Raw genomic sequence first — 15,767 nt, 5'->3', positions numbered from 1 at the left:
TGCACAGGACACATATCACCAGGGTGTGGCATCCATGGTAGAGAGGGAAGTTGCTGGTCTGCTGAGTTATAACAGGGAGGGGCTGGTGCCACTAGATGTGGGGTCTTTTTCCTTGCCTTCTCCAAGGCCCAGAGATGCCGTGCTCTCACCAAGAACCCCCTATTTTTCTGATAGAAGAGGAAAAGTTGACATCTCATGTCCTCAAGAAATTGCCCTCAGCTTCTCTACTCTCAAGTAGCTGAGCAATGTGACTGTTCTCTCTCTTGCCATATGAGTTAAGAAAGAAGCAGCAATACCTGGTTCAGGTGTGCAGAGATACTTGCAGTCAGCAGTCAGTCTCCCTCTGTGAGGCAGGGCCTGTGCCTTGTCAATACTACACAAGCCATACCCACCTGGGTACAGGAGGGAGACCTGCATAGAGTCGACCCAGGTTCAGCACCCCAGGGCCTGAGGAGCTGCAGGAGTAGCCACTACTGACTTGGAAGCACCAGGCTCTTTGCTGTGCACTCAGCAAGAACTAACTCATATGGGCCTCACAACACGCCCGTTGATACGCTATCCTGATTTTGCATTTGAGGAACTAAAGCAAAGAGGTTGAGAGCCTAGACCAGGGATAGATAACCATTTTTCTGTCAAATTTTACAGCATCATTTGTGGGCCATACAAAATGATCATCTTAAAATTTAGCCCGCTGTATTTGGTCAAACATTTAATAAACTCATCACTACCATCCGCTCCTCAGAAACCTTATACAGAGTTGTATGGTGTGGGACCAATTTGACAGCACTTAACAGCAAGGTGATGGCTGTAACTGCGGTTGCCTTGACAGGGCCAGACCAAATGATTTCATAGTCCTTATACCGCCCAATGGCCGGACATTCCCCACCCTTGGCCTAGACAGTGTTGGAGCTGAGATTTGAACCCAGGCAACTGGCTTCGCGCCCACGCCCCTCACGGCTCTGCTCCACTGCCTCCCACATGGCTTCTCTGAGACTTGATCATCAGCTACAAACAAAAATAGCAACAGTCCCTGCCTAAGAGCCCAGGACAGCCTTCAGTAAAGATTAACTTGGTTTAGGATCATTGAGTACTTGTATTTTGATAATAACAATCCCAGTGAGCCCCTGGCAAGTCAAGGCTCTCTACCAAGCTCAGCAAGGTTCACAGAGATGATCGGATGCCCCAGCCTACCTCCCGGGAGCTTCTCCTTCATGCAGTCAGCACATGGTCACTGAGAGCCTGCTATGAGCCTGGCCCTGTGGGCGAGAGAGGGTCAGCAGTAACCTCTGCCCTCGAGGCACCCACGGCCCTGGTAGTAGTGGTGGGGGATGGGGACCAACTTGGTAAACAGACAATTACAACTTTATAGTGAGTCCTTAGTGTCAAGGTGTGTTTGTGTTGGCGTAACAGTACAATAATAACGAAGTTATAACTCAGAGACAAGACAAAGAAGACATTTCCAAAACAATAACAGAGCTTCTTTTTAGATAGATTAGAAATGACTGTTTTTCTCTTTTTTTGGGGGTGGGGGGTGGGGAGGTGGGTAATACTCATTACAATAGTCACAGTATTTTTAAATCAAGAAGAAAATGTGTTCGGATAATAATAATAATAATAATGACCACGTTAGACAGGCTGTGTTCCATACTAGAAGAGGAGACCAGACATGGCTCTTGAGTGGGGCAGGAAAGCAGACAAGAGAGAAAACATTTCAGGTGGTGAGCCCAGGTATGGGCATGGGCCTCGGGCTGTGTGTCTAGGGGAAGAATGGAAGCAGTGTGGGCCCCAGGACCAGAGATGCATGGTGCCCTACAACAACTGGTGCTTTGATAAATCCTATGCGCATCTTCATGTTTCAAACCCCAGTCTGCCGTCAGGTTTGACCTCTCTGACCTCTCCACAGTTCACTGACCCTAGTGCTTTTCTATTGAAGGTTTTTAAGTCAAGCCTCACAGATGTACGACTCCTCTCTCATTACCAGTGTGGGCTACATTCTATCCACAACCGTTGCTATCACGGCAGGTAAGGGTGGCCAATTGCTCCATCTCTGTCTCCTACATTAGCCCAGGGAGGAAGGGAGGTCATAGGCCAATTCTGATGACCCGTTCTGCCTGTCAGTCCCACATGGTTTCATGAAGACAGTGCAGGCTTTGGAGCCAGACAGACCCAGGTTTACATCCCAACACTTATTAGCTGTGAAACTCTGGGAAAACCACATAATCTCTCTGAGCCTCAATTCCACACTTATAAGATGAGAGTAGTAACACTTCCTTCCTAAAATTTCAGTTAAGTACCATCCTAATTCTCCTCCTTACCTTTTGTGGGTCCTGGACAAGGTTTCTTTAGCAATTTTGGGACTATCGCTAGCTCCACCATCCCCTCTGGCTAAGTGGCTACAAATCTCTTCTATGTAGTTATCAGAGATCATGAGTATGTGGAACATCTCAACAGAATAAGCAGTCATTAAAGTTTATAGTCTTCTTTTACTTCATTCCTAAATTTTTTTAACTTTCTGAGGTGGCAGGCATATTAAAGGGTTGTTTAGTGTTGTGTTTTTCAGTGGTTGTTGTTGTTGTTGTTAAGTACCATTGAGTTGCTTCCAATCCATAGTGACCCTGTATGGGGTTTCCAAGGAGCTGCTGGTGAGCTTGAACTGCCAACCTTGTGGATCATACTGACTTTGCAGTCCAGCACATTAACCCACAGTGCCACTCCAGGACTCCTTTTCAATGGTGGTGATGACTAAATATTTCTTCAGAGTAGCGGGGCTGATGAGAACCAGTAAGCCTCCCTTTGAAGAAGGTGGGCTGTAAAGCTATATGCTTTCCACCTTAGACAAGCGGTGACCAGTTCCTGTTCACAGAGACAGGAGCCAGCAGGATGTATAGGCCTTCCAAGGCCAGCACTGTGAACAGTACCAGGGAACAGGTGGGCTTGTGACCTAGGTCATGAGGAGGGAAATTCATTCAAGGTTAAAAGGACTAGCATACACCACACCTGTATCATAAACAGAAGTGGCGGCAGGGAGTAGGAGCTCAGGCATGGCACCCACAGTAGGCACCCACAGACTGCCTGCTCCACGTCATGGGAGGGAACTGCAGGCTTCACCTGCTGGCCACCTGGGATTAGAACATTCAGCACTCACACAGGAGGCCTCAGCTATCCATCTGAAGACAGGGCAGGTAGGGAGATGGTGAGTGCTGGTAAAAATGGTGGATAAGGGCTGTAGTTTAGTTCGGAGCACTGTTTCCCTGGACAGTGAATAAGGAAGACTGTAGAAGAATTGATGCTTTTGAGTTATGGTGTTGGAGGAGAATATAGAAAGTGTCATGGGCTGCCAAAAGAACCAACAGATCTGTGTTGGAAGAAGTACAGCCAGAGTGCTCCTTGGAAGCCAGGCTGGCCAAACTTTGTCTCTCATACTTTGGACATATTGTCAGGTGGGACCAGTCACTGGAGAAGGAGGATAGCATGTTTGATAAGGTGGAGGGTCAGAGACAAAGAGGAAGACCCCCAGGGAGAGATGGATTGGCAAAGTGGGAACATCAATGGGCTCAAGCGTGGCAACAATTGTGAGGTTGGCCCAGGATCATTCTGTTGTGCATAGGGTCGCTATGAGTCGGTACTGACTCGATGGCACCTAACAACAACTGTTTCCCTGCCAGCGTCCTGGTTTAGATGTTATCACTAGGGAAAGCTGGGTACAGGGAATGCTCTACTATTTTTATGCATCTAAAATTATTTTAAAATAACTAATCCCTGCTGCCTACTGTCAGACTAGAACTGCCCCAGAGGGTCTCCGAGCACTGTCCATTTTTATGGAAGCAGACTTCTCCTTCTTAGTGGCTGGTGGGTCCAAACTGTTGCGCTTTAGGTTATCAGCCCAGTGCTTAACCTGCTGTGCTACCAGGGTTCCTGTATCAAAATAAAAGTTTTAAAAATTAAAAGGAAGGCTGGAGACAGGAAGGCGCTTCAGGGAAAGAAAACCAAAGAGACTGTTCCGTTTTCTAATGTTGTAGCAGGCACAGTCATATTATTTTTTGATCATTTCAGTTCTGCCACAGAGAGAGTATAGCCAGATCCTAGACAGACCAGTAAGTGGGTGATTCGGAAATGACCGACCTGTATTTCCTGTTGTATGCTGTTACAGGTGCGGTATTTTACCTGGACTTCATTGGGGAGGATGTGCTGCACATCTGCATGTTTGCGCTGGGGTGAGTCCCCTCCTGCCCTTGGGCACCAGGGCAATGTGTGTGGAACTCCAGAGCAGGTTGGCACAGCTTCCCAATTATTGCTTCAAACGCTCCGACAATCCTTTAAAGCTGGGTGGGCTGCTGGGATTTAGAGCTTTGTCTCCAGAGGTGAGCATCCCTTCCAGAAGGGCTTTTTATCTCCTTGTCTTTGGGGTTTTCAGTTCCTAGTCATCTCTAAATATCACATTTGGACACATGAAAAGACTCAACCTCACCTCGGATCAAAGAAATGCATATTGAAGCTATGTGAGATGCCCTCTTGCACACATCATTTTGCAGAAGTCACAGGATTGATCATATCCTATGTTAGCAAGAGGATGAGGAGACCCGCATTCTACCACTCTGTTAAAGGCACCAGAATGTGGAAGAAAAATTGGGGAAAAAAATATAAGAAAAAGTTTAAATGAACATAGTTTTGGAGCCAGTTTATCATTTCTAATCATTTATCTTGGGGGGAATTAGTTAAAGGAGACACAAAAGCACATAACAAGGCTATGTATTAATTTAAAATTTTTTGTATTAGCAAACCATTGAAAGTAACCTCAATGCCTAATGGTGAAACACAAGCTAAATGAATCATGGTATGTCCTATAAAGTAGTAGGCTGCCATTTTGAAAAGTTGAGGCCAGTCTCTCGAAATACTAGCCTAGAACCATGACTTAAACAATGAAAAACCAAACTCACTTCCATCAGAGTAGAAATTCCTTGTATGGTTTCTTTACAGTAGCAGAAACCCTCATCTCTGTCCCACAGAGCAGCTGGTGGGTTTGAACTGCTGACCTTTTGGTTAACACTCAGTGCTTACTTAACCCACTACACCACTGTTGTTGTTGTTGTTATGTGCAGTGGAGTCGGATCTGACTCATAGCGACACTGTACAGGGTTTCTGAGGCTGTAAATCTTTATGGGAGCAGAATGCCTCATCTTTCTCCCATGGAACAGCTGGTAGTTTCAAACTGCTGACCCTGAGGTTCACAGCCCGATTCATAACCACTATGCTACCTATAAAACCATGTCATGAGATACATTCAATGGGAAAAAATGTAAGTGCGACCTAACTTATGGACTAGCAATTCCATTTCTAAGTCTACACCCCCCAAAAATTAGTACATTTGTTGACAAAATGATTTGTAAATGAATTTTATTGTAACTTTATTCATGATAGACCCAAATTGGAAACAACCCAAATTTCCATCAACAAGAAAGTAGAAAAACAAATTATAGTATATTCAGACAATGGAATTCTACCCAACAATAAAAAACAGTGAACACATACAATAATATGCATATTAAAATGGTGACTCTTCAAAACATTTTATCAGTGAAAGAATACATAACTGTGATTTAACTTCCAAAATGTTCAAGAACAATAGCCAAAAGGTGGAAAGAGCCCATCCACAAGTGAATAGATAAACAACATGTGGTCTGCCCATTCAATGGAGTATTACTTACCTATAAAGATAAATGAATTTCTGATACATGCTGTGTACGACATGGATAAACCTTGAAAGCATTATGCTCAGTGAAATAAGCCAGACACACAAAAACAAATATTATCATCCCACTGTATGAAATATTTTGCTGTTGTTAGATAGCATCGAGTCATTTCCGACTCCTTGCATCCCCATATACAGCAGAATGAACCACTGCCCAGTCCTGCGCCATCCTTACAGTCATTCCTGTATGTGAGTCCATTGTTGCAGCCACTGTATCAATCCACCTCATTGGGGATCTTCCTCTTTTTTGCTGACCCTTCACTTTACCAAGCATGATGTCCTTCTCCAGGGACAGGTCCCTCCTGATAACCTGTCCAAAGTGCTTGAGACAAAAAGTCTTGCCATTCTCTCTTCCAGTTGTACTTCTTCCAACATGGATTTGTTCCTTCTCCTGACGTAGAATAGATAAATCTATTGAGACAAAGGAAGACTAGGGGTTACCAGGAGATGTGGGGAAGGGAGCACGGGGATTAAAAAAGTTCAAAGTGAATCTAACCTGTGGTGCAGAAGTTAGATCATGGTCACCTCTAGGGATGGGTTGGCGGGGATTTCAGCACAAAGATGCTTTCTGGGAGGATAGTAACGATTTCTCTTTTAACCTCGGTTGTGATTACCTGAGCTATTCATAGATAAAAGTCACCCGGCCATAGGGTTTGTGCATTCTACTGCATGCAAATTGGTGGTTGGTCATTATGGACTGTGGAGTTGGTTCTGACTCATAGCCATCCTGTGTAGGGTTTCCAAGGAGCAGCTGGTGAGTTTGAACCACCAAGGTTCAAACTGACCTTGAGGTGTAGTGCTTATCCTACAGTGCCATACCTGGACTCCTGCTTTGTAAATGATGCTGGTGGTGGTTTTGTGCCGTGAAGCCAGTCCTGACTCATGTGGAGGGTTTCTGAGGCTGTAAATCTTTATGGAAGCAGAAAGTCTCATCTTTTTTCCACGGAACAACTGGTAGTTTCGAACTGCTGACCTTGAAGTTAGCAGCCCAACTTGCGGGGAGTCCAGCTCTCCGCGAGCGGATACACGAAATCGTCCGGTGAAGAAATGAGTACAACTCGAGAGAGGCTTTTCAACTTGCCTTGCTGTCCAGCTATGCTCTCTAGCTTCTGCCTTTGCTTCTGCCTTCTGTTCTCTCTGCTGTCTGCCCTCTGTTCTCTGCTGTCTGTTCTCTCTGCTGTCTGCCCTCTGCCTTCTCCCTCCTGCTCTCTGCTTCTTCTCCCGCTTCTGCCTTCTTCCTCTTCTGCTACTTTTGCCTTCTATCTTCTTCTGGCTCTACTCCTGCTTTCTTGCTCTTCTTCCTACCTTCTGCCTGCTCTGCCAGCCCAGCTCAGCAAGTCTTTATTTTTTATACTTAAAATTACACAGTACATGCATTGACACTTTTATCTTTTCTTGAATTATTACACAGTTAGTCACAACATTCTTGCACCTGGTCATTAGACAACGTTAACAAGAATACTCTGTGAGGTTCAGACTGACCTTCGTGTTCTTTCCCAGTATGAGATAAAACTGTTCCTTCTTGTTTCTACTAATAGACTATAAACTTTCTATCCTACATAATGTGCTATTATTTTCATAATAAAGGTATTCATTAAATCACTTGGAAGCTATGTGGCATAAAGCCCAACCTGGCTACTTGCTGCAAGAAGTATAGATTATTAAATCAAAACTATTCTTCACTTAAGTTCATTATTTTCTGCTTGTTTACGCAGGTGCTTGTATGTAGGGGTTTGTGAATTCTAGCTAGTGACTGAATGTGGTGAGGTCTATGGGGGTAGGTCAGCTTGACTCTAAATGCTGTCTGCTTTTGTGGCCTCACAAATGCAGTTACTTAGGTTTTCTATGAGAAGGAGTAATTTACACAATTTCTCTTTGTATTCAATCCACCAAGGCTGAAAGCAATTGCTGCTAAGCTAGTTTTTCCTAAGGTTTGTAGAATTCATAATGAAAGCTGTGAATATTGCCAAATTATATATTTTTATAAGTAAAATTAAGATTACTCTATAGAGAAGGTAGAAAGCAACTTCTGAGAGCTATCTGTTTTGCCAGATTACTATTCACTGGACTGTGTCAAGCAGTAAATCAAAGCTCTCTACCCTCATCGCTCCCAGCACCAACTCATAACCATTACGCTATCAGAGTTCTAATTTGCATGCAAATTAGACCTCCATTTTTGCTTGTTTATTAGACGTGTAGGGACAAGAAGGGGGGAAATAGCTCTGAAAGAATATGCTTGTACGCCCGTCTAGGAGACTGAGACCAGGGATATATAGACCCTTCCCAGTTTTTACTAATTTTTGCTTTCCATTCTGAACCAGAAACTAGTTTCCCTGTAATTGGTTCTGCCTTATGACAATCTCATGTGTGTCAGAGTAGAACTAGGCAGGTTTGGGGTGTTTTCCAAAAATAGATGCAAAATGGTGTTAATTACTGTCGAGTTGGTTCTGGCTCATAGTGACCCTGTAAAGGGTTTCCGAGGAGTGGCTGGTGAGCTTGAACCACCAACCTTGGAGTCCAGTACATTAACCAGCAAAAATATGTAGATACATATGTATATAAGCTCTGGTAGCATGGTTATGAATTGGGCTGCTAAACTCAAGGTCAGCAGTTCAAAACTACCAGCGGTTCCATGGGAGAAAAATGAGGTTTTCTGCTCCCATGAAGATTTACCACCTCGGAAACTCTGTACAGGGTTTCTATGAGTCAGAGCCGTCTCCATGGCACATCATCACCACCACCACCACCACCTATATTTGTTGTTGTGAAGTGCCGTCAAGTCAGTTCCGACCCATAGCAACCCTGTATAGAGTTTCCAAGGAGCAGCTAGGGAGCTTGAACCACCGACTTTGCGGTTCAAATTGCTTTGCAATCTGGGGCATTAATTCACAACGCCACACCAGGACTCCACATATATGGCATAGTATTTGTCAATTCCACATTTTTCAAGTATGTAATTTAATGATATCAATTATGTTAATCATGTGGTGCACCCACCACCCGTAGTACAACAAAGCATTTTGTAAGGCAAGTTTCGGAGATTGCTGGCCTAGTGGAAGTGAGGAACCGTGTGCATTTTGCAGGGAAAGTGATTGATTCTGATTAGGGCTTGTGCAGAGCTGCGGGGGTGCGGGGCTGTTATTATTCAACTAGTGTGCTGCTCCCTGCTGATCTCAGGCCCAGCAGCCGCTAAGCCTTCTGTGTCCCTTTTCCTTACCACCCAGGTTTGAAATGATCTCTTCCCAGCCTCTCAACTGACCTTATTTCTCTGCCTGCCTTATCTCTGTTCCTCAGGTGCCTCATTGCATTCTTGGGCGTCTTCTTAATCACACGTAACAGGAAGAAGGCCATTCCATTCGAGCCCTATATTTCCATGGATGCGATGCCAGGTAACGTTCAAGCCCCATGTGCCCAGCTGGTCAGCCCATCCATATAGAATGACTGCTACTTCCTGTTTCAAAGCAGACCACGCTTCCCCGGCCTTGGTACTGGGAAGGTGTGCTGTGCCGTTACAGTGTGACTGTTCTCTCACAGTTTTTTTTATTTGAAATCTCAGTGTGTGTGGTTGAGGCACCTGGCTGGCTTTGAGCACTTCTTGCTCGTTTCCATGGCTATTTCAGGCACCTGATTCACCATGATATAACTGTGCTCATGCCTGCAGAAGGGACAGCCCAGTCATCCAACCAGAATGAAACATCAGAAAGAATCCCGAGAATGGAAGATGAATGAAATGCAAATCTATAGCCCTGCTCCTTGCATTCCATAAGGGGAAGTGGATTGTTCTGGAAAACCTAATTTGTCAGGAAGCTGAGGGTTCACACTGAGGAACCCAAACTCAAAGACCCAATCCCTGATAGTTATAGAAATGCGTGAAGTGCAATAGGGAGTGGTGGGGCCTGTGAAGATGTGAACAGTGCCCATCCAGCCAAAAGGGATTCCGATTTCGAAAGGTTATGACAAACCCTTCTAGGTTTGCTGACCTCAATTCTGGGGGTTCCCATTGGCCACTGGCTTGGAGTCTTTAACACAGAATTCGTTTTTACTTTAATATATATAGTGGTGGTGGTGGTGGTGAAGTGCTTGCTGTCAAGTTAGTTCCAACTCACAACCACCCTGCCTATGTTTTCTGAGAAGCGGCTAGTGGATTTGAACCGCTGACCCACACCAGAACTCCATATATGGTTATGGTAGAGCTCTTTCCAAAACACTGTATCTTGCCCTTCACTGATACAGTTTAATGAACAAAACGTGAACACATGGATACCATAGGGGATTGCTTAATGAAGGACTGGTTTTCCGATGAACAGCTGTGACTTTGATGTAGGTTGTCCTCAGGGCTGGCTGAGGTGCCCCTGTGTGAAGTGGCCTGAGGGTTTATGTGTCTGCTTCTATATTATTGCCTCATCTCTTGCTATTAAGCTGTTGTCTGTTGTACTTGCTGTTAGCCAGACTGCCTGCTTATAGCAACTCCACGTCAGTCTTATCTGGCCCAACCTGTTAGAAGTGTGAGTGAAATCGAAATCAATGGAGTCGGAGTTGGGGATCTACGGGATCTCCTCGGAGCTGAGAGCATGAGCTGTATGCAGTGCATGAATCTGTGAAACATCTAACCTGGCTGCTCAGATGCCTTTTTTGCTTACTTCCTTGTTTCTCGGCTGTGTTCCGGATAGATGAGGGCGCTGGATAGCTGAATTCCAGATAGGTGAGGTGTCAACTCTGTGTGTGTGCAAGTATGTGATATGTGTATGTATTTGTGTGTTTATAAAATGTGTATGTGTGTGTGCATATGTATGTATGTATAAATATTTCCATATACATACATAAAGCTCTATTTTCTGGTGGGACATAGAAGGTAACCTAAGGTAATTTAGATATCAGTATTCTATAGTCTGCTTGTGGATGTGGCTCTTGGCTTTTCCTGTTTACCTGTGATCAGTGGGGAGGTCAGACCTTGAAGAAAGACCCAGCCCTATTACTGTGGCTTGTCAGGGCACCTCTGATTAAACAGGTGCTCTGTACAATGAAGAACTTGGACTTGGAGTTCAGATAGACCTGCGTTCAAGTCCAAGCTCTACCTTCTGCCCACTATGTGCCCTTGGGTATGTGGCAGCACCTCCCAAGGCCTCTGATCCTCACATGTAAATTGGGCCTCCATCTCACAGGGTGGTGGGATAGTATGTGTAAAGGCCCCTCGCAGTGTCTGGGACATGGTAGATGCCTGGCTAAATTGGGTTTTGTTGCCTTTTTGGATTAAAAAAAAAAATCTTTGAAAATGTCAAATACTTACTTGACCCAAAGACAGGTAGGACATGAGCGCTAGAACTGCTGGACAATCTAAGAGTAAGCAGAGCTGCTTTTCTAGCCACTTGGATCTGCTCAGCATCAGAACCTTGCTTGTGACCTGCCTAGATTGATAACTTCTTAACGGAGCATTCATTGCCAAAATTTCACAGCCAGGAATTTGGAGACGCTTTAAAGAATTCTAGCACCTGAGAGACTCCGAGGATATAAGAAACAGTAAAGCAACCCCTCATAGCCCAGAGCTGGCCTGGCGCTCACCACTAGCCCTCGGTGTTGAGAGTAAGGGGTTTCACAGGTCACTTGCACCAGCCAAGACCACTCTGTCACTGTGATGCGTGAAGACCACTCTGTAGTCATGTCTAAACACCGACAAAACATGAACATGGTCCACACCACAGAATGACCCTCCATCCTCTTGTCCTGGCTAATATGAGGCGCTACTCTTTTTTTTTTTTTTGATCTCAAGATGTCCACCCTTCCTTCCTTCTGGATAGGATGTATTAAGAGCTCCCAATTATAGAATTACCACCTCTTCCTGACACCGTCTAATCCAAAACAAAACCTCACTTCCTTGAGCCTTTTCTCTATCAACTAACACTAACCCAAATCCTTTTAATGCCATCTCTACGAGACACCCACGCTTCCTCTTGCTGTCTGTCTCTCATTCCAATGAGTCAGTACAATCAAATGTATTCACTGTAGGTTCATTCTTGATGGTCTTGGCTAAAGAGTATCCACAAAATTCAAAAAGCTAAATTATACCTGATAAGCTAACTTTCTTCCCTTGAGGGCCAGGTACCCCTCAGCACCCCTCCCCTGACTGAAAAAAAAAAAATCTAGACCACAACTCTTCAGCCAACCAACCAGTTGCCTTAAAGTCCACTCCTACTCATGGCAACCCCATGTGTGTCCGAGTAGAACTGTGCTCCATAGGGTTTTCGATGATTAATTTGTTTTTCCCCAAAAGTAAATGACCCGATCTTTCATCTCAGGCACCTCTGGGTAGCCACAAACCTGTAACCTTTGGTTTGCTATACCCAGGGACTCCAGCCTCTTAAATCATACCCTTCAAGTGACCATCCAGATAAGGCTTATACAATACAGAGGTAAAGGGTCTTCCATTGACAGAGTCTTCCTGAGCCATTTGCAGAGTGGATGAGAGTCTGGGCATCACATCCCAGCTCTGTCTCTTATTAGCTATGTGACCCTATCTTCTCCAGAAATTGAGGCTAATAGAGTATCTCTCATTGGGTGGTTTGGAGATTAAGTGGAAGGACATAGGGAGGCATTTGGGCTCAGCGTGGGCTTTGATGTTTAAGTCACCTGCCTTTTAACCTTGACACTACCACTTACTAGCTGTGTAACCCCAATCAAAAAATACCCCACAAGACTTTCAAACCACCCAATCAGTTCCCATTGAGTTGGCTCAATTCATGGCAACCCCGTACGTGCAGACTAGAACTGTTCCATATTTTTTTCTTTTTTAAGTTTTTATTATGAACTGAGTGATAGTTTACATGGGGGGTCATCAGTTTTACACTCATCCTATCTTATTTCATTTCAATGATTACAATCCCCTCCATGCATCATCATTCAACAGTATTTGCTTCTATTCCCTCTGTTGTTTTTGGTTTTTTTGGATGTACACCAAAACACTCAGGAATATACAGTAATTCAAACAACCAAAGGGCACACCTTTCAAGCCTGCCCCCCGGCCACCAGCACACCACCCCTCTCCCTCCATGAGTCTGGAATGCTCAACTGCATAGTCTCTCCACGTCATCATCTCTGCCACCATCTCTGGCGTCACCACTTCTCTGGATAGGATCCCACACTCCACTCCCACTTTTCTCTCTTGATGGTCCTAGGGTCTTCCGTTCCTGGACTATAAGATCAACCACTCACCCGTTTTTGCCACAAAACTTCCTTCCACCTTTACAGTTGCAACAATCACAATTAGTCATGGTAACAATTACTCACTGTTGACTCATGAGAGTCTTGTCCCCATCTCTTTTCACCAGACCCATCTACAGGATGAAAACCACTCAGTGGAGATTCTACCTTCCTCCGCACACTCTGAATCTAAACTCCCTCTTGAAAACTTGTAAGCCGGTCACTTCATGCCTTTACAGGCCCCCCATTTTAGGCAGCCAATGTCTTAGGTTGTCGAGCTGCCATCTTAGCTTGATTAGTAGTTAAGTGCTTAACTGATCGCACCACCCAGGGACTCCTGAAGACCCATCAGCCACCTCATTTTTCTCATTGGTTGGCATGAGGATCAAATGAGATAAAACATAAAAATGCAGCCCACACCAACGAAACATTCAATTCATGTTGCTTATTGTTATTGCCACTGTTGTGACTACGTAAAGGGCTTAACCCAGTGCCTAGGGCTTGTCAGCTATTGCTGTCATTATAGTGGAAGGCATTTTGCTTTCGGTTTCTTATGTCTCAGACTGGGGACAGGAGAGTCTAGAGGCTCTTAATTTCCAGGTGGGAAAAGAGTTGGCCTAAAAGCTAACTAGGTCTAACTTGACATAGGAAAATTGTAGGATAAGGTTAAATGAATTAAAGGTTAAAATCTTTCCCCTCTATTGTAAACGGAAATCCAACATTGATGTACCGAGAGGTAAAAAGTAAAACCACACTTTGGTTAAATGCTTATTCAATAATAAAACGTTTCTTTAAAATGGCACCTTCCTCTATACAGTCGGCTGGGGATAGTAATACACCCTGAGCATCATGATGCATCTGCCCATGACCCCAAAGTTCCCCTTTTCCCTCAGCAGTGTCGTGCAGTGTTTTCCTGGGCTCTGATTTAATCAGTGCAGCAGCAAAGTGTTGGCATCTACCACGTTCAAAGCACAGCCTTAATTCCACTCCGTCTCTGGCCCAGACATTAGCACCTCATTCTAGGCCAACTGATGGTTTCTCTCAACAATGGCTGGTCTGTGTGCATATTTCCTGAACATTCATCCTGGTTGCTTAGCAACTGTATTATTTCTCGTGTATATTTATGGATGTTCTCTTTGAAATCTACAGCATTCAGGGAATTGACAATGCACATGATGAGCTCCTGAGCACTATAATTAGTCTGTGGCGGGATGGATGCAACAACCTCCTTTGGTCCCCTCACCACATATTCATTCGGGGAAAATGGATTTCATTTCAGGTATGCAGAACATGCATGACAAGGGGATGGCAGTCCAGCCCGACCTCAAAGCTTCTTTCTCCTATGGGGCCTTGGAAAACAACGACAACATTTCTGAGATCTACGCGCCTGCCACACTGCCCGTCATGCAAGAAGAACATGGCTCCAGAGGTGCCTCCGGGGCTCCCTACCGAGTCCTAGAGCACACCAAGAAGGAATGAGCCTGCCTGCCTTGAGGAGACTCAGCTTCCCTGTGTTTAGAACTATTCAAGCCATGCCCACAGTGGTTCAACCCTTCAATCTAGAATTTGCCTTTCAAGTCTTTATTTTCCAAACTGAGAACTCTCTTAGACAAGGGATCTTGGAAGGCCTCTGTGTATGGCAAAGGATACGTTTTATCTTGGTCTTGAAAATTTCAAGTGATACGAAATGAGGAGTAGGAAGGAGGAAAGCAGTATTCCAGGTGGGCAGCATGGAACCCATCCTCCACCTGGGTTAGCCCAGAAGGATTTGGAAAACATCCTTGAGGATGCTAACTGAGCTTCCCCAGTCCGTGACCAAAGGCTGCTGCCTGCATCCTTCTGAGATAAAGCAAGGCAGAGATTCAGGTCTCACTTTTCCAATCCAGCGGAAGACTGGGAGCCTCAAGGCTAACCTTCCTCTACCTTGAGTGCATGGCACATCTCTCCCCATCACACTCACAATTTTGCATACATGGTGACATGTGACATTCATCTAGTGGATCAACCATACGTGGAACATTCTGTCTATCATTCACACATAGAAAATATACCTGAAGTGAAATTCTGCCTTCCAGTGTGTGCCCTTCCAATGAAGCCAGGGTTGATGTGTTTATATTGGCTCTGTTATGAAAACGAATTCATTTTTGATAAAATGAATTTGGGGACAACTGGAATGCTTCCCTTACCCCAAAGGAATTGGGAAATGGAGGGATAGAGAAGGGGAGAATAAGGATTGGAGCCAGGTGGTGACAGGTCAGCTCACAAGGGGTAAAAAAGAAATCCTTGTAATCTGACAAGAACTGAGTGCATCAAGCTGAGAATTGGCAGAAAATCTGCCTACTTCATGGACTGCTAGTTTTCCTGCCCTCCAGTGACCTTGGGGGCAAATCAGGGGTGCTCATTTCAGAGGCAACTGTTCACCCCTCTCTTCCACACTTTCCTTTATAGTTGGACAAGCCAAGTTTAGCTGATGAATTTCTTTCAAGTTAATAGGGACTCTTGGGATCCTCTTCTCCATGCATATATGAGGGGGACTTCAAAAAGTCTGTGGAAAAGAGGAATTAAAAGAGAATGGAATTTTTCCACAAACTTTTTTAAGTTCCCCCTCCTCGTATGTCTGGGAAAAGCAGATGGAGAAATAAGAAAGTATGGCCTGCTGAATTCATCCTGGCTGCAGACCTGATTGCCTACTCCTAAGAAAGGTTCACACACTTAAGCTGCGGATCAGCTGGAGAATTGATTTAAATGCAGATTCCTACACCCCAGGACTGGGGAGGGGCTATGAGTCTGTATTCTGTCCTGGTCATTCTGATTACCACAGGTA

At 44.7% G+C, this 15,767-nt stretch overlaps 1 protein-coding gene across 1 annotated transcript in view; it reads left to right on the top strand.

The window, feature by feature from the left end:
- Positions 1-14,422, top strand: part of NIPAL3 (NIPA-like domain containing 3) — a 51,690-nt gene extending 37,268 nt beyond the window's left edge. The window contains exons 8-11 of the mRNA XM_006862292.1: positions 1,934-2,022; positions 4,151-4,214; positions 9,044-9,138; positions 14,223-14,422. Coding sequence (XP_006862354.1) covers positions 1,934-2,022; positions 4,151-4,214; positions 9,044-9,138; positions 14,223-14,422 — 448 coding nt within the window. The remainder of the gene's footprint in view (positions 1-1,933; positions 2,023-4,150; positions 4,215-9,043; positions 9,139-14,222) is intronic.
- The last annotated feature ends 1,345 nt before the right edge of the window (positions 14,423-15,767 follow it).

This window comes from Chrysochloris asiatica, unplaced genomic scaffold (genome assembly GCF_000296735.1).
Source record: "Chrysochloris asiatica unplaced genomic scaffold, ChrAsi1.0 scaffold00047, whole genome shotgun sequence".
NCBI classification, from domain to species: domain Eukaryota; kingdom Metazoa; phylum Chordata; class Mammalia; order Afrosoricida; family Chrysochloridae; genus Chrysochloris; species Chrysochloris asiatica.
This window is presented reverse-complemented; position numbering and strand designations above follow the sequence as displayed.